The sequence below is a fragment of the Oculina patagonica genome, chromosome 4 (assembly GCF_052425735.1).
Source record: "Oculina patagonica isolate OP01 chromosome 4, crgOcupat, whole genome shotgun sequence".
NCBI classification, from domain to species: Eukaryota; Metazoa; Cnidaria; class Anthozoa; order Scleractinia; family Oculinidae; genus Oculina; species Oculina patagonica.
Genome location: NC_135761.1, coordinates 56,630,720 through 56,648,721, shown reverse-complemented (window position 1 = coordinate 56,648,721; position 18,002 = coordinate 56,630,720). Strand labels below are relative to the sequence as shown.

The window sequence follows — 18,002 nt, the reverse complement described above, 5'->3', positions numbered from 1 at the left end:
CTCTGGCACGGCAGCGGTTCAAACGTCGTGCTTCTGCTTCACCAAACCAAATTCATAAATTATATTAATGTGTTTTGGCGGGATTACGTTCCCGCGAGGAGTTACTAGGAGACCCGAGAATAATTCTCCTTTACAGAGTATGCGCACAACCTCGTCCCCAGGGTCTTCTTCGTTTTCAGCCGCCATTTTGAAAACGGAGAAGATCCTGCGACAAGTATGCACATTGAATTTTATTCTCGCCAGACGGCAAAAAACATGGCGGCCAGCCAACGGAATACGAAATTTTCTCTGCTTAAAAACACGTCGAGGATGTTTCATTCAACGAAGGAGCAGGGCGAAGAAGAAGCTAGCGGGGCTGAATTTGAAATAAGCAAATTTTCGGAAACTAGTCGGGCAAAGAAACAAACATGCGCCGTACTTGCAAAAGGAAAAGTGCTGTTGCTTTTCTTTGCGTCTTTTTCTTGAGTCTTGCAATGATTTTAAAAGCAGGAGTTTTTGCTGCAATTTGGAAAACGGCGCCATTTTTGTTGGATAACCGCTGACTAATTGCTACGTAGCGTCAGTATGACTTGCACGACGTCTGAATCAGAGTCGTGCTTCTGCCGTGCTACAGTTGAACATAATTGCAATTTAGTTCGGCATGGCACAAGCACGACGTCTGAACTAGGCCTAAAGTTGTAGAACATAACGTTTTTTAACATTACGCGGCAGAAGATAGCCTGCGTAGCTGGCGGTATTGTTGGGTTTTAAAGCGCCTACCAGCAAGCGGCGAAGCCGCGACAGGCTAGGCAGAAGAGCTCAGAGCTAAGGCAAGGAGTATTCGAATCAACAAGTTTTTGGAAGTTGATTGTATAATAAAATTGAACGCTATAAAATTTGAACGACGTTTCGACCGTTCGACGGTCATTTTCAAGTTAGGTTTTTGAATAAAATTACATGTGTAGATATAGTAAAAGCGCTAAAATATGTACATACAAACAATAGACAATAAGAATAAAAGGGCTAAAAATGGCTAAAAAAAATAACTTTGTGCGAATGGCATGCATAGTTGTAAAAGATATAATTAAAAACGTAAAGCAAGCGAATAAGACGACGAGAATAAGAACATTAAAACACCTAAAAATATCTAAACAAATAATTTTGCGCGGAGCGAGTCACTCTGTTTGTTAAGTTTCGGTTTCAGAAGTCTAATAAAAAGCATTTCAAAAATCAAACAGTCAAGCTTGCTTTGGCACTTCCTTAAAATCTTAAAGTTCTTCTCGATGTTGTGTGGCTCCTTTCCATATCCCTGTGAATTCCAGAGATCTTTTGCGCGTGTTATACATTGCTCTTTAGAATGTTTTAGTTTACAAGAAGAAGTAAGCAATCCTAAACTAAAGATTCAAGAATAAATAATCACTACTGGAGAGAACGTTCAGAGCAAACCTGCAAGTGATCTATTTGAAATGAAGGTGTGTATTAAATGCTACCTTAAATTTAGACTCACAAAATAGACTCGCAAAAATTCCCGTGGGACTTCTACACGCGGAAAGACAGATTTAGCCTTAAAAAACGCATGGATTGCGGACGTAGATCTGCGATAATTTGAGCAGATTCGCGGATTTCGAAAATACGGGGAATCGCGGATTAGCCGCGAAATTTAACCCTGATTCCGGACTTTTCCTGTTTTGAAGTTCCGATCGTGGATACAAAACGAAGTTAGAATCACGGACCATTGGTCGGTCTTCGTTGCTATGTTAGTGTTTTATCCATTTTGTTTTCAGACGAGACTCATATATACATCCCTTTGACCTACTTTATACATTAGAAATGACGCAAAAAAAAAACAGACAAGCATCGATAAAGCAAACTTCTTGAAAAATAAGCATAAAAAACAACATCTACTGTCACTTGCAGTGAAATTAAACCACATAATTTTTTTAAAAAGTGCGGATCTGGATTTGAGCGAAAATAGTGGCGCGGATTTGGCTAAAAAAATAGCACGCATCGACCGATTTGCGTATACCCATATATATAATCATCCCTCTCCTCTGTTCATTTTTCAGTTACAACGAGAGTTACCTACTGAATGAGGCGTCATGAACAACATAAAAGAAATCGAAGAAATCATTCCCATTATTATAGCCTTAGCTGTTGCCACGTTCCTTCTTAACACCGGTCGCGCTATGAAAGCTATCGAGATATGCAAGGAAAGCTTGGTTTTCGTAAACAATAAAGCTTTAAGTATAAAACAGCACTTTGGCAAATCGATTTATATTTACGGAGAAATCTATAAAACAATGTTCAAATCGTACTGTCGTATCCACGATAACACAAACGCAATAGCGTATGGAAGAAAACTTCTCATCATTTGCTGCGAGTGTGGTGAAACAGTTTCCGAAGGGAACCTCAGCATAGACCTGGCACTTATATATCTGAGGCAAAAAAAGTATGTTGAGGCAAAAGAACTTTATGAGAGAGCAATCTCTATCATGAAAGAAATTGGGGACAAAAGAGGAGAAGTTATTGCAAAGGAAAACCTAGGAACTGTTTTTCGATATCTCGATGAATATGTTAAGGCTAAAGAATGTTATGAGAAAGCACTTGAGATCACATTGGAAATTGGGGACAGAACAGGAGAAGCAGCAGTCTACAGAAAACTAGGAAATTTGTTTAAATCTCTCGGTGACTATGTTAACGCTAAAGAATGCTACGAAAAAGCACTTGCGATCAATATGGAAATTGGTGACAAACAAGGAGAAGCAACATGTTGCGGAAACCTAGGAACTGTGTTTAAATTTCTCGGTGACTATGTCAAGGCTAAAGAATATCTCGAGAAAGCACTTGCGATCAATATGGAAATTAGTGACAGAGCAGGAGAAGCAACATGTTACGGTAATCTGGGAACCGTGTTTGAATCTCTCGGTGAGTTTGTCAAGGCTATAGAATATCTTGAGAAATCACTTGCGATCAACATAGAAATTGGTGACAGAGCAGGAGAAGCAGTATGTTACGGAAACTTGGGAGCTGTGTTTAAATCAATCAGCGAATATGTCAAGGCTAAAGAATATCTCGAGAAAGCACTTTTGTTCAATCTGGAAATTGGTGACAGACAAGGAGAAGCAACTTGTTACGGAAATCTAGGAACTGTGTTTAAATCTCTCGGTGACTATGTCAAGGCTAAAGAATATCTTGAGAAAGAACTTGCGATCAACCTGAAAATTAGTAACAGAGCAAAGGAAGCAACAAGCTACGGAAACTTAGGAACTGTCTTGAAATCTCTTGGTGACTATGTCAAGGCTAAAGAATATTTCGAGAAAGCACTAGCGATCACCATGGAAATTGGTGACAGAGCAGGAGAAGCAACAAGTTACGGAAACCTAGGAACTGTGTTTAAATCTCTCGGTGAATATGTCAAGGCTAAAGAATATCTCGAGAAAGCACTTGCGATAACAATGGAAATTGGTAACAGAGCAGAAGAAGCAAGAAATTGCTCAATCCTAGGAATGGTGTATCTAGGTCTTAGAAAATATAGACAGAGTAAAGAATATCTGAAGAAAGCACTTACGATTGCAATTAACATTGGCGACAGAGCCGTAGAAGGAATACTTTACGGAAACCTTGGAAATATCGAACTTTCTCTCGGGGATGAATTCAAGGCTAAAATGCTCTATGAAAAAGCACTTGCGATCGCAATTGAAATTGGTGACAGAAAAGGAGAAGCAGCCCTTTACTTACAACTAGGAAGTGTGTTTGACTTGCTCACTGAATACGCTAAAGCAGAAGAATATCTTGAGAAGGCACTTTCAATAAGCAAAGATATAAGACACGCTGAAATTGAGTTTGAATGTTACTGTTATCTTACATCGACGAAGTTATCGCAAGAAATGTTCCAGGAGGCTTATTACCACCTCTTAAGAGGTATTGAAAAGTGCGAAGAATTGCGAGGTTTTAATACAGACAACGATGAAATCAACATATCCTTTGCAGACAGGCATGTTTTTCCCTACGAGTTGCTCAGTGAATTGTTTTGTGCAGTTGGAAATCATAACAATGCTCTGTATGTTGTAGAGCTGGGACGGGCTAGAGCCCTAGCAGACTTGATGGCAAGTCAGTACTCTGCTGAAAAACACATATCAGCTAGCCCTCAATCATGGACTGGCATTGAAAATGTCCTGACGAAAGAAAGCAATTGCACTTGCCTGTACATTTCTTATCATGTTGAAACAGTGTTTTTGTGGATTCTCAAGGCAAGCGGAGTCATTTCGTTCCGAAAAACGGAAGTGGATAAAAACACTCTTTACAAAAAATTAGCAAAACCAGCTGAAAATTTGGATGAATTTTTTGCTATCATGGCGAAAAGTTTTCGAAGCTTTGGTATTTTGCCGGATGAGGTTTGCGAAGATCGATCTTTAAACGACATCGAGCCGGCTGAATCTGTTTCCTCTCAGAAAGAGAGCCACGCAGCTTTGCGACATGGAAAGGGTGGGGAAAATCCCGAACCGAGTTTAACTTCGTTCCACGAAATGCTCATCAATCCTGTGTCCGACTTACTTCAAGAGCCTGAAATCATCATTGTTCCAGATCGTAACTTGTACCGGGTTCCATTTTCAGCTTTACTTGATCAAAGTGGGAAGTATTTATCAGAAACTTTCAGGATCCGCATCATTCCTTCATTGACGACTCTTAAGCTTATTCAGGACAGTCCTGCAGACTATCACAGTCAGACTGGTGCTCTGATAGTGGGTGATCCTGATGTTGGTGATGTGATTTATAACGGACGTCTCAATAAAAACTTTGTGCCGTTGCCTGGTGCAAGAAAGGAAGCAGAGATGATTGGACGAATGCTGGGCGAACAACCGTTGTTAGGACAGCACGCAACGAAGCAGGCAGTTCTTCAAAGGATAGATTCAGTGAGTCTGATACATTTTGCTGCACATGGTAATGCTGAAAGAGGAGAAATTGCCCTTGCCCCTCCACGCTCTACTACTGGGATTCCACAAGAAGACGACTACCTTTTGAAAATGTCTGAGATTTCAAAAGTTCAACTGCGAGCTAAACTGGTAGTACTAAGTTGTTGTCACAGTGGCCGTGGACAAATTAGGGCCGAAGGAGTTGTTGGAATCGCTCGCGCGTTCTTAGGATCCGGTGCACGCTCAGTGTTGGCGGCACTGTGGGCCCTTCAAGACAGTGCAACAGAGCAGTTCATGCGTTGTTTCTACGAGCACCTTGTTCGTGGGGAAAGCGCCAGTGAATCTCTTCACAAGGCCATGAAGTGGATGAGAGGTAACGGCTTTACCAAGGTCTCAGAGTGGGCACCGTTTTTGCTGATTGGTGATAACGTGACATTTGATTTCACAAAAAAGTAAGTTCAAAATAGCGAAGAAAACATTTCATGATTCTGGTTAGTTGGTTGCCTGTATGAGAGCCATTTTTCATTTCATTACAATTAACGAGGACCAAAATCTTACGATGCCGCTTTCTTTTTAATATAACTCATTCCTGTGATCTGTCTCAAAATTAGAAGTGGTTGCTTTCAAGGTCTCCCTATATCTATTTAAAAAAAATTAACAAACAAAGGTAGCCTTTTTAAGGTTACGAGTTCTCTTTCTGGGCTATCTTACATTTAAATGTTTGGACAGTGCTGAAGTCCAATTAATGGGTTGGCAGATTGGAACTTGCACCGCTTTTACTTTCATTTATAAAAAGACTTAAGGCCCGGGGAGGTACCCAAAAACGTTTTGTACGGGAAGGCTCCGCCCCGAGCTCTTACCCCTTACCCTTTTATATACCATTTTGCCACAAATTGTACCCCTTTCGTATACCTTTTAATGAAAGAAGGTACCCCTTTCATATACCTGAAAGTCATGGTATAGACTTAAAACATGACGTTTTCTTGTCATTTTCAAGTAGCTAAATTGAAATAATACAGCCATAAATTGCATCTGTTCGAAATATTTTAATTTAAGGCCCTCTCAAAAACCTAAATGACAGATTTCCATACCTTTTCGTATACCTAATCTTGTGAAATCCCTACCCTTTTATATACCTGAAGCCTGAAAAAGGTACCCCTTTCGGGCGGAGCCTCCCCGTATAGGCCATTATAGGAAGTACCCCCTGGGACTTAAGGGAAATTTTTTACTTGATATTTAGGTAATTTTTTCGATCAATTTCCTTAAATTCTGGTTTGTCTCTTTTGGAGGAGTGGGAAAAAAGATTTTAATTTTAATTTGACATTTGATTTCAGAAAATACAGTCAAACCGGATGTTCTTTGATGGGAACTTTGCAATGTTGTGGCGCAATGTTCCAATATCCGGCGATTGACAGTTTGCTCGTCGCAACCTGCAACTTTCAATTCAAATTTGCCTGAGCAAGTTGCCAAGTTCCGGTTTTCTTTTTTCCCGTATGAAACATAATAATTCCACCTGTGTTTCAAAGAAGGATGAAATAATTGCCCTATGGTCGACTGCTTAGTTGAAATCGTCAAACTTGGAATTGTACTTAAAATTTCAAATTTGCACCGCAAGTTGAAGCGTAATTCCTAGCTTAGCAATGTAAATTAAGCCTGTCGCTTATTTCTCGCTTTCTGTTCATAAACAGTCGAATAAGGGGCAATTATTTTCCGTTTCTTTGAAACAAAGGTGGTATAACCTCGTTTTCTACGGCAAAATGAAAACCGGAACTTGGCAACTTGCTCGAGCAAATTTGAATTGAAAGTTGCAAGTTGAGACGAGCAAAACTGCGCCGAAACATTGCAAAGTTCCCATCAAAAGAACATCCGGTTCGACTGTAAAAACACTTAATACTAAATAATTATCACAAACAATTATTATTACACCTCGCAGCGTACGAGGATTTATTCCTCCGAATTCTAGTAAAAATGTGAAAAAAACTGAACGCATGAGTTGTGCACACTAAATATTATTTCTTTTCTTTCAGTTCCTAATTGTATCACAAGGGAGGTGAATAGGTTCGCGGATCGACGGATTTGGCGCAGGGGTGTGGTAAAGCGCCCTCGTTGCGTTGTAAAGACAATAGTAGGACAGAGAAGCCCAGTCATGAATCCTTTTCGAACCGGTCGACAGATCAGAGAGCAAGCAACTGAAGGAAGGCGATGACTGGTTCCAGATCGTCCCGATATCCCCGAGCCGAACCCCCCCCCCCTCGCCCCGCCCCGCCCCGAAGACGAAGTCTATTAAAGGAGCAAAGTCTTTTAAAGGAGCAGTGTCACGATATTTTAAGTAATTTAACTGATTACTTTCAAAGCAAAGAAAACCTCAGAATAATAGTTTTCTAACGCAGAAAAACAACAAAGGAGTAATGAAAACGCGAAAATAGTCAAGGATGGTTTTGACTGACGAGGATTAAAAAGGATTACCAACGAAAACTTAAAAAAAAATTGCCAGTTTTTTGAAGATGCGGTGTCCGTGACGTAGCTCCTTTAAGTAAGTAGTAGTAGCCGGCATGAGCATTGCTTCTCCCATGCATCAGAGGGATGGGATGCTAGCAGATCGCAGGTAATTACCCGCAGTATCAGGTCGCTAACAATTCACCAGAAGCCATTCATATTCCTGGGTGGAGGGAGGCTGGAACCGGAGCTCTTGATCCGGAATTTAATTAAACTCGTACCCAGAGTCCACGAGCTAGGTTGTCAGCGGTTAGTCTCTAGTTTCACGACCATCCCGATGACCAAGAACTTGGTACAAGTTAGGTAGGTATCCGACACAACAAACCATCAGGCCACCGCGCCATCTACTACTGACTCGTCACCAGTCGTTTCTCACGAGAAAACTACAAGGCGCAAAGAATCGTGGGAAGGAGGAAAGGTCAACCCCACTCCGTTCTCTCCCTCGACTCCCATCATTTCCCGTGCCAGCGTTTTTTTTTTCTCTCATAAGAGATGACTGGAGGTGAGGGAGGGCGTTCTACACATTATCCTTACAGCGGTCAGAAAAATCAGAACTTTTACCGCAAGGAACACAAAGCAGTACTACATCAAAAACAAAATCCAGAAATTGTTGACCGTCTGTTTATTTTCTTGCAAATACGAGTAAGCAAAACGTACTCCAGTACAAAGGACTCCTGTATGTGCAGTACAATTACTAATCCATATAATTCACAACCAAGTCACTACAGAGATGTTCCCTATGAAATTGTACAAAAATGTTTGTTTGTTGGTAGCTCTAGCCTGTTTCATATTAACTTATTACGCCTACCAACAAACACAGAATTAACTCCATTTTGGCCCAAGATTCGTGGACACAAAAGAGTATTGATATCGTCTTTGATAATTTCATGCTAACCATGGCAACCTATTCCTCAAAAACTGAAGAAGCATGTGAAACAAACACAAAAGCTTCCATATTTGTAACGTGTGATAGACTATTTTTAACCTGCCTCTGAGGCCAAGGGCAATCGAACAATACAAATCAAATCAAGGTCCTGGGATGAATAAATAATTATGTACACAATTATTTTCCTGTGCCTTGAAGCCAAGTTACGATTTTGCAAATATTGAGATTGGCCTTTACTACGTTGTACCCATGCAAATTGAACTATGGCATGTTACATCACAGATTTATTTGTTATAAGGAAATATCTTACAAAGAAAAAAAAACTAACTATCAAACTATATCGAATGAATCTTCTCAAAATTTACTTCTTATTTAAAGCCTTTGCCATATTTTGTATGCAATCAGTGCCTCACTTCAACTCAATTCTACAACCTAATCAAAAATATATTATAATTATATAAGTTTGATATATAGTGACTGAAATAAAATTTACTTTAGTCACTATCGAACTTGATGGAGTTTATCCCTGTGTTTATTTGGCCCCCACGATAGCTTCCTCGCTTCTTCTTGGTCTTCTCATGTCGGAATGACTTTCCTGCAAACCGAAAAAGAAAAGTAGAATGGCTCGACTATCCTACTAGAAATCATGAAAAAAAAAGCCAAAAGGAAAACCGTAGGGTCATGGGGTTCCACTTTTACTGCTTTCCCCTTTGTTTCAATAATGGCCTATTTTTTATGAAGATATTTAAAACTGCTGGAACCAATTGATCAGAGTTAGGGAAGTGGTCATAACAAGTGAACTCAACAAGGACCCACCTTGTGGTGGTAGGGGGGCTATGCAAGATACCACCAGTCTGGTTAGCCAAATTAACAAAATTTATTGGCCTCAAAATTTGAGTAACAACTTTCATATTAAGTGTGCATGAAGCTTGCATTGCTGGAGAAATGGCACAAGGATGTTTGAAACTTTTTCATAGTTTCTACTCCTGATAGAGTGGGGGCTATACAAACAAGACACCATCTTTTAAGGTGGGGGGGGGGTGGGGTGGTGGGGGTACATATTTTTTTCAGAGTGGTGGGTCCTGTCTGAGTTCAATAGTTTTGACCATTACCCTTGGTTTTCGGGCAAAATATATTGCAAGATCATCAAAGGTGGTCCACTATGCAATTTTGTCAGGTTACATTATCAGTTTGTCAACACCCATTTATACTCCCAGGTGGAGAGAAGTACTATGAGAGTCAACTTGAAAAATGAAACATAATAACCCAACCAAGCCCAAACTGGGACCTGAATCTGAGTCCAGCACACTTGCAATACTCGTTCCTAGAGCTAGAGCTGCATGTTCCTCTTAACTGGTTGGGTCTGGTGCCTGAGGAAATCTGGCTAGATTTTAACAGAGGGAAGACACATGATTTAATTGATTTTAATCTTGGGACTCATGATTTGATTGGCTTGATTAGGAACAAAGAGAATTTAAATCTAGCCAATCAAATCAACCGTGGTGAACTCCCTTACAAAAAAGGATTGTAAAACAGTTTATTTTGATTTCCTTGTTCCTCGTGCCCCAGGCTCAGCGGTTTAAGAGAGACAAGCAGCTTTGGGAATGGAAATGCTCACCTTTTGTAAACTTTAGGTCTTTGTTTGCTTTTTCACCCCAGTCTCCCCTTGAACCAAACTAAAAAAAAAAAGAAAAACAAAAAAAACGCATAATTATTTTTAAGTAACGATACATGCACTGGGTGTGTGCCCCAAGGTGAGCCTGCTCGCAGGCTATTGTATGTTAAACACTCAAGACAGTGATTCATCGCATTTTAAAACATAATACAAAACCGAGGTAAAACCAAAGTGAAAACTGCTCTATTTGAAAGTTTGGTTGTTGGCTTTGTAATTACCTTTTCATAAGTTGTACAACTGTCATTGGCTTTAAATGAAGTACTTTTAAATCACTGCTAAGAGATTCTCCTCACCTTGGCTTCAAAACTGTTATCCTTTAACCTTGGGTCCACTGTAACTTCTTCTTCCTTTACTCTTCTGAAAGGAGTTTTAATCTAAATGGACAAACATAATGATCAAGAATTGTCTTAATTTAGTATCTATTTATTTTATGTCCCCAAATAATAGTATGAGATTTATACACATAACGTAAAAACCCGCAGATAAGCCGCACCTTTTTTCCAAAATTTTTTCGCTCGAAAGCGGGGGTGTGGCTTATCTGCGGGAACATTTGGAAAAGGTGCCATAAATTTTCGTGAACTGATGCTATTTATGGAAATTATGTAAATTAATATAACATAAAATTTTAACAGTAATATTGATACTTTACAGGTGAGAAAATACCACGAGTATACACGAGTAAGATGGCCAATTGTTTCTTTCTCTTTTTGCACTTTGATGGAAAATTTGTCGAACTGATTACAAAACTCTCTTCATGCAACGTGTTTATCTCGAATAGATGGCTCCCAAATCTCTTTAATTTGTCGATATGATAGCCACGAAACCCGATTGCCTCCATCGCCCTCTTCTTCTCCCCTAGTCCCATATTTCGTGTTCGATCAAATGCCTGGTTACTAAGCTATGAACGTTCGGCAAACGCAAGTTCTTGTTGTTGTGACACAAAAATCTATGGAAAAACTGTGTTGAATAAAGAAATACCTGTCAACAAATGCCAGAGGAAGATCACCCATAATATGTCAAAGTTGGTTTTCATTATATTAAAGAGCTCAAATTGTGGGTAAGACTGTAGTATTTTCTGTTTCAATGTTCATTGAGTTTACGTTTGACTCGACTTTGGATTTTCTTAATTTACTTTCAAAAAACTTCTTTCAAACACGCTTATCCGTGGGTGTTTACGGTATATTACTTTTCTATTCTATTCCATGTCATTCCATTCCATTCTAATGTAATCTAATCTATTATGAGTTACACAGTTACAAGCATTCATAGTATGCAAAAATGTGCTTCCAAAAAGGTCAAAGCAACAAGCACATCTCGAAAAATTGCCAATTTTTTCAAGTTATGGTTTGTAAACTGTCTTGATCTCACTCAGTTCAAATCAGAACTGCCTCAGTGTTTTTCTGCCTTGCAAAACTATTATTTTGAGGCTTCCTTCAAATTTTGTGCCTTCAGACTTCCTACACTGTTCCTGCATGGCCAAATTGTGGAAAACTTGTCATTTGTTACTATGGCAATGCTTGCTATGCAGACTAAGAGTGCTGGAGTTATCATTAAAAAACTTACCTTACTTTCCCCATTTTGTTTACCAGCCTTTGAATTTAACACTGGGGTGGACGATGCTAAAAGGTAATAAAAATACACATTAGTAAAAAATATTATATTATGTGGATGATGTACAGTTATGTAGTTTAACACCTTTCACAATTTCAAAATATTTTTAGGTTCCAGCGTGCAAAGAAGTGAATGTCCAATAGCCCGGGGCTAGTAAATTTTGCATCCAGGCTAGTGGATTTTATCCTTTACTTGGCCGACGACAAGTGAAAGTTTTAGGGGAAATTTTCTGGGCTTGTTAAAATGAATTTCGGGCAAGTACATCCTACCTACCTTGCCCAAATAGGGCAAGCTGGAAAATTGAATTTCTTTGCACCCTGTTTACATCAGCATTTTTTGATTTCCTCATCAACATAAATTTACCAAAATATTTGATTTATGTGTACAAGTAGGCTGGCAAAATTACATGATGACAATAGTCAATAGCAATCTAGTTACTGCGGCAAAAAGAAAAGGAACATGTAAAAAATAAAACAAGATGTTCCCTATTGAAAAAAATAAATACCAAAATACATGTACCTAATGCTAAAAATACATGTAAAGAAGTTTTTGGAAGCTTCAATTTTCATTCAACAATGACTGTGTATTGTTGAGGTACATGTAACAACATTGCGGCAGTTACCAAAGGAGCTGCTTCGTATACATGACATATCTGGAAAAATCCGTTTTGTTGACAATATGCCACTAATAGTTAAAAATAACTTCATACTCAATCTTGTGGAATACAATGTATCTCCTAATTTTAGCCAATGCAACTGGTTTTTGGCATTGGCTCCTTTACATTAACTGCCACAGAATTGAAGCATTCATCTATCAATCTTAAAAGGAAAAACTGCAAAAAAATGTGACTATACCTTGTGGTTTGGCATCAATTTTTGCTTTCTTTGTGTCCTTTTTTGTTGAATTTGTGACTGGTAAAGTGGCTTCTAACTGCTCTGAACTTGACTTTCCATTAGATGATTCAGCCTCTTCTTCATCCGAACTTGATTCCGAAGAACTATCTTCCTTGGATTCCAAATTTTTGCTTTTTCCGTTAACACTCAGGTTTGTTTTTGTGTCTTTCTTAACTGGTTTCTCTTCTTCCGATTCTTCAGAATTTGACTCCGATGAACTGCTCTCCTTGGATTCCCATTTTTTGCTTTTTCCATTAACACTCACGTTTGCTTTTGTGTCTTTTGTAACTGGTTTCTCTTCTTCAGATTCTTCAGAATTTGACTCCGATGAACTGCTCTCCTTGGATTCCCATTTTTTGCTTTTTCCATTAACACTCACGTTTGCTTTTGTGTCTTTTGTAACTGGTTTCTCTTCTTCAGATTCTTCAGAACTCGACTCTGAACTGTCATCTTTGGATTCTACCTTTTTGTTCTTTTTTCTTGGTTTTCGTTTTTGTGTCGTTTTTTACGGGTTCATCATCTTCAGAACTCGAATCTGATGAACTGTCTTCTTTGGATTCTTCCATTTTTTTGCTTTTTTCTTCTTTTCCTTTCGTGTCTTTCTTAACTGGTTTCTCTTCTTCAGATTCCTCAGAACTCGAATTTAATGAACTGTCTTCTTTGGATTCTTCCTTTTTGCTTTTTTCTTCTTTACTTTTTGTGTCTTTCTTAACTGGTTTCTCTTCTTCAGATTCTTCAGAACTCGACTCTGATGAACTGTCGTCTTTGTTTTCTACCTTTTTGCTCTTTTTCTCGTCTTTCACTTTTGTGTCTTTTTTTACAGGTTCATCATCTTCAGAACTCGACTCTGATGAACTGTTTTCTTTGGATTCTTCCATTTTGCTTTTTTCTTCTTTTCCTTTTGTGTCTTTCTTAGCTGGTTTCTCTTCTTCGGATTCTTCAGAACTTGATGCTGATGAACTGTCATCTTTGGATTCCTTTTTGCTGCTTTTTACATCTTTCACTTTTGTTTTTGTTTCTTTCTTTACTGGTTTCTCTTCTTCAGACTCCTCAGAACTCGACTCTGATGAACTCTCATCTTTGGATTCCTTTTTGCTGCTTTTTACATATTTCACTTTTGTTTTCGTTTCTTTCTTTACTGGTTTCTCTTCTTCAGACTCCTCAGAACTCGACTCTGATGAACTCTCATCTTTGGATTCCATTTTTTTCATTTTTACATCTTTTACTTTTGTTTTTGTGTCTTTCTTAGCTGGTTTCTCTTCATCTTCTTCAGAACTCAACTCTGATGAACTGTCATCTTTGGATTCCATTTTTTCGCTTGTTACATCTTTCACGTTTGTTTTTGTCTTTTTCTTAACTGATTTCTTTTCTGCAGATTCTTCAGAACTCGATGCCTCTGAACTGGACGAGTCTAATAAAAAAAATAAAATAAACACAAAAGCAACTGTTACAAGCAGAACACCAAAAAACTTTTTTAAGAAATGTACAATGTACACTGGAGAGTAACAACCCATTTTATTCCCAGTTAAGCAACACCTTTATTAACAAAACAAATTATTGCAATGGTTCCAATTTATGTGGAAAAGAAATGTAAGAATTTAATTACAGCCAATGTTTGGAACGTTCACCCTTCGTCAGAGCAACATTTGTTCTGATGTCATGACCGGTTTACCCGACGAAGTGCTATTGTTGAAAATGTCAGCCTTTCAAAAATTTGCATGGTAGTTTATTTACCGTTATCAACTTCCAGTTGGTTATCAAATATTAAGTGTTTTACCAGTTAGACTTGAACCTTTTAACCAGTGTAAGTACAGCTGAACCACTTATCAAAAAATGAAGATCCATGATTATACATTCTATCTCACCTGAATCAGACGACTGCTTCTTCCTACGCTTTGTTTTTGGTTGTCGATTACTACTGAGTTCATGAAGCTTCCTTTTCCCAGGCTTCTGATTCACACTGAGGGAAGGTAAATGGAAGTTAATAAAAAGTCTGCATCAAGCCTAATGGCCCACATATACATAGCCTGCGAGCAGGCTCTCTATTCGGGGGCAACGTGAATATTGAACTCCTCGAGGGCCGAAGGCGCGAGTCGGCGAGCGAAGCGAGCCCGCGATCAAAATTGAGAGCCTGCACGCACGCCATTGAATTTCAAATCCGGCGCGTTCGTCCACGAACGCAGCATTCCGATTGGTCAAAAATGACAGGCGCAATTAATGTGAGAAAAACCAGCGTCCATATCAAAGCCAAATCAACTACGGCCGGCGTCCGTGAATAGGTACGCGAGTTCGTTCAGCAACGTTCATGAAGCATTTTGGAAACATTCGCTTGATTCTAACGATCTCCTTAACTTAAAACAAAAACAGGAAGATGCGGTAAATTGTCTTCTAGAAGGACGAGATGTTTTGCGGTTATGCAAACCGGTTACGGCAATTGCTTCATATTTCAACTCAAGAAAGTTTACGAGCGACTCTCAGACACTATCGTTTTAGTAATATACCCACTTTCCAGCATAATTGAAGACCAGGTGAAGGAGGGACAATCGATGGGTTGAACTGTGTTGCTTTGCGAGATTTAACCGGCGTTACGAGCGTCAGTTCGCAGCAAGAGAGGTTAATATTTGCATCGGCTGAGAAGACAGCGACAGTCGGACAAAACACGCAGGAGAATAAAGCAGCTTTACAAATGCCGTTCGCAGAGTGATGCTCACTAGTTAAGTTCGATTTTCTGATTTTTTCAGGGACACGAATCGCACACATGGCCGAACAAACTAGACAATTTTGCGAATTGTTTTTCAATTTGTTGGTACATCTGTCATCATTTGTCCGTGGCTGCCATCGCGATTTGACGCTTCAAATAAATTTTCCGTTTACATGCGAACCTATTTACCAGTTCCATATTTTACTAAAAATGTACACTTGCAGATACAGCAACATTCACTCGCTTTGTTTACAACTTTTTTTGAAATAAACGCGCGACCGTTCGATCGATCTATGAAGAGCCATCGATCGATATATTGACACCGGAAGCGTAGCGAGTTGTCAACAAGTTGTCACATTTCGAGGGGCCGGATTTGAAATTCAATGGCTTGCGTGCAGGCTCTCCCTCTGCGGGCTCGCTTCGCCCACGCACTCGCGCCTTCGGCACTCGCGGGATCTCGCCTTCGGCGCTCGAGAAGTTCAATATTCACGTTGCCCTCCGAATAGAGAGCCTGCTCGCAGGCTAACATATACAAGCCAGAGCTTATTCAAGTTTTTGTAGCATGAAGTGACAAGAAGTATTTCTACTCCCCCTGGATGGAATGCTAGTCCCTCGCAGGGTTATCCCCCAGCATTAGAGAGGTACTATAGGAGTTAAGTGCCTTGCTAAAGAATTTTGTATATGTTTACATATTTTCCCCATGTATGAATAATCAACAAGATATGGAATGTGCATTCATCTAAACTTTTATGAGCTGTCAATGTCTTGGTTCCACTAACAAGAAGTAGTTTTGATCAAAATCTGAGAACTTCAAAATTCCAATCTCCTCATATTGGCATCAGTATTCTATGCTTCTGTGCCATGAACCAAGAAGATAATAATGAGTATAAAAATCAATCTTTGTGTCAAAAGTATTAGTTACATACCGGTAACTTTGTTGTGGTCAGTTTGGGTAAATCAGGATGTGCTAAAATGAAATTTCTTTGTACAAAATGTACAGTAGCTTGTTTTCTACAAAAATCTTACCTCAAATATGCATTGTACCACTCAACAATGTCACTGTCAACTTGCAAGGAGAAATCCTGTTAAAAATAAAGGGATGGCATGCTTATTATTAACTACAGGATCTAATAAAACTGAACAACAATGTACATTTTTGAATGTTGCTGCAACTGAGTCTGCCTCTATTAACTCTGAACTGAGTGTTCAACAGTGTCAAAACAAGTATAATTTAGCTTCAGTGCGACCGATTTTTGAATCAAAGCGTGACAACTTTAGCAGCTCTTTGTTGATATATATTACTTTTGAAACCATGCTTCCTTTACACAACTATACAACAGTTTACAAAGCTGACCTTCTTTGCAAGCCTAAATGGGAATTTATTCAGAGCCGCATGTTCGTTCCGTAGAATTTTTTGGTCACGGAGAGATGCCAGAGTTATTTTGGTTGCATGATTTTGATTTGTAAAACGCTTTATGAGGCAATATTACAGTAATCTAAACTAAAAATTGTAGTTACTTTCACTTTGCGACACTCGCACATTGAGCTCGTACTGTACATGTAAAAGGAAGTTATTTACCCACCAAAGGAAAGAAATAAGTCTTTTACCCTAAGAACTTACCACTAGTGTTTCCTTTTTTAATGCCTTCGCTGTTTTAAATAACTTATTTTGCGTCAAAAATGAGTAAATATGTCCGTAGACCTCGCTAGGTACAGCCGCCATCTTGTACGCTCGGCTCGCACGTGGTCAGATGTTCTTTTGGTGGAGACCGCTGAAAGTAGGATTGCACGCTCTGATTACGCGCCAAATTCTCATCAGCTGATCAGAGATTTATAACACAAAATGCATGAATAGGATTCGTGAATCCAAATTTACGGCAAACTGGAAAGTACAGCCACGTCAGAAACTTCCAGGAATAACACTTTAAAAAAAAAATTGCGAAAGATATTCAGTTTAAAGTTTACGGATTGTGAATATTTCAGAAATACAATCTCTATAAAAACACTATGTTTCCCTTGGCACTTCCAAAACGGCTGATTTAACTGCGAATTTAGTCTAACTAGCCAAGTATACGTTTCCATCAGTTTCGTAAATTTAACGAATGATCGCGTTAAAAATTTTACAAGAAAACGTGACATCGAATTGTAATAATCAGCAGAAACACAGTGAAAAAAGAAACAGATTTTTCGATAATTTATATTGCAGCTATAATATTATTTCTTTTTGTTGTCTACGGTTTTTACATCAACAAATACAAAATAAAAGGAAACTTTGTTTGATCTCTAAACTGACCGCATGTTGTACAAATATTATTTGGATGACCGTTATAATTAAGAGCTTGATGACTCATGATGAACTCACAATAAAGTAAATATTTAATTGTTTTAAATTATTTATATCTTCTTTCTTTAGGAATAATCGAAAGTTCTTGAAAAAATGAACCGTTTGAATCCCCTAATACAATTAATTTTTCTAAGTTTCAAACATTTTTCTCGTCAGCTATAACATAAAAACATCTTCCTTGAAGAATACAGAAATCAAAGACGTGTTTTCGAGGAAGTTTCGAAATTCTCTACCCAGACAACATGCCAGTACCTTGTTGTTAAAAGTGGGTAATTATTGCATGTTTAGACCAATAATTAGCAGATTTTAAGTGATACATTATTGTTGTAACAACCTATAGATTGAGTGCGGTTTGTGGCAAATTTAGATATGATGCTATGAAATCTTCATTGTTTCCCTTAACTATTTCCTGAGGATAAACTAACTGATCTATTTCCTCAAGGAGATTTCTCAGGGTCAGTTGATCAAAGGGGTTAAGAAAACTAACATTGTTCAGCCTGAGCC

The 18,002-nt window shown here is 38.6% G+C and overlaps 2 protein-coding genes across 2 annotated transcripts; one reads left to right on the top strand and one right to left on the bottom strand.

Annotated features, from left to right (window-relative positions):
• The first annotated feature begins 3,136 nt into the window (after positions 1-3,136).
• On the top strand, positions 3,137-5,539 carry LOC144648880 (tetratricopeptide repeat protein 28-like). Its single transcript, XM_078508327.1, has one exon. The coding sequence runs from the start codon at positions 3,315-3,317 to the stop codon at positions 5,346-5,348; it is 2,034 nt and encodes a 677-aa protein (XP_078364453.1). The 5' UTR covers positions 3,137-3,314; the 3' UTR covers positions 5,349-5,539.
• A 2,501-nt stretch (positions 5,540-8,040) lies between these two features.
• Positions 8,041-16,898, bottom strand: LOC144650802 (uncharacterized). Its single transcript, XM_078510547.1, has 9 exons — positions 16,776-16,898; positions 16,181-16,236; positions 14,319-14,413; positions 13,148-13,864; positions 12,415-12,723; positions 11,513-11,568; positions 10,243-10,323; positions 9,893-9,950; positions 8,041-8,869 (listed from the first exon to the last, which is right to left on the bottom strand). Exons 1-9 carry the CDS (start codon positions 16,875-16,877, stop codon positions 8,769-8,771), a joined length of 1,575 nt encoding a protein of 524 aa, XP_078366673.1. The 5' UTR covers positions 16,878-16,898; the 3' UTR covers positions 8,041-8,768.
• Between the last annotated feature and the right edge of the window lie 1,104 nt (positions 16,899-18,002).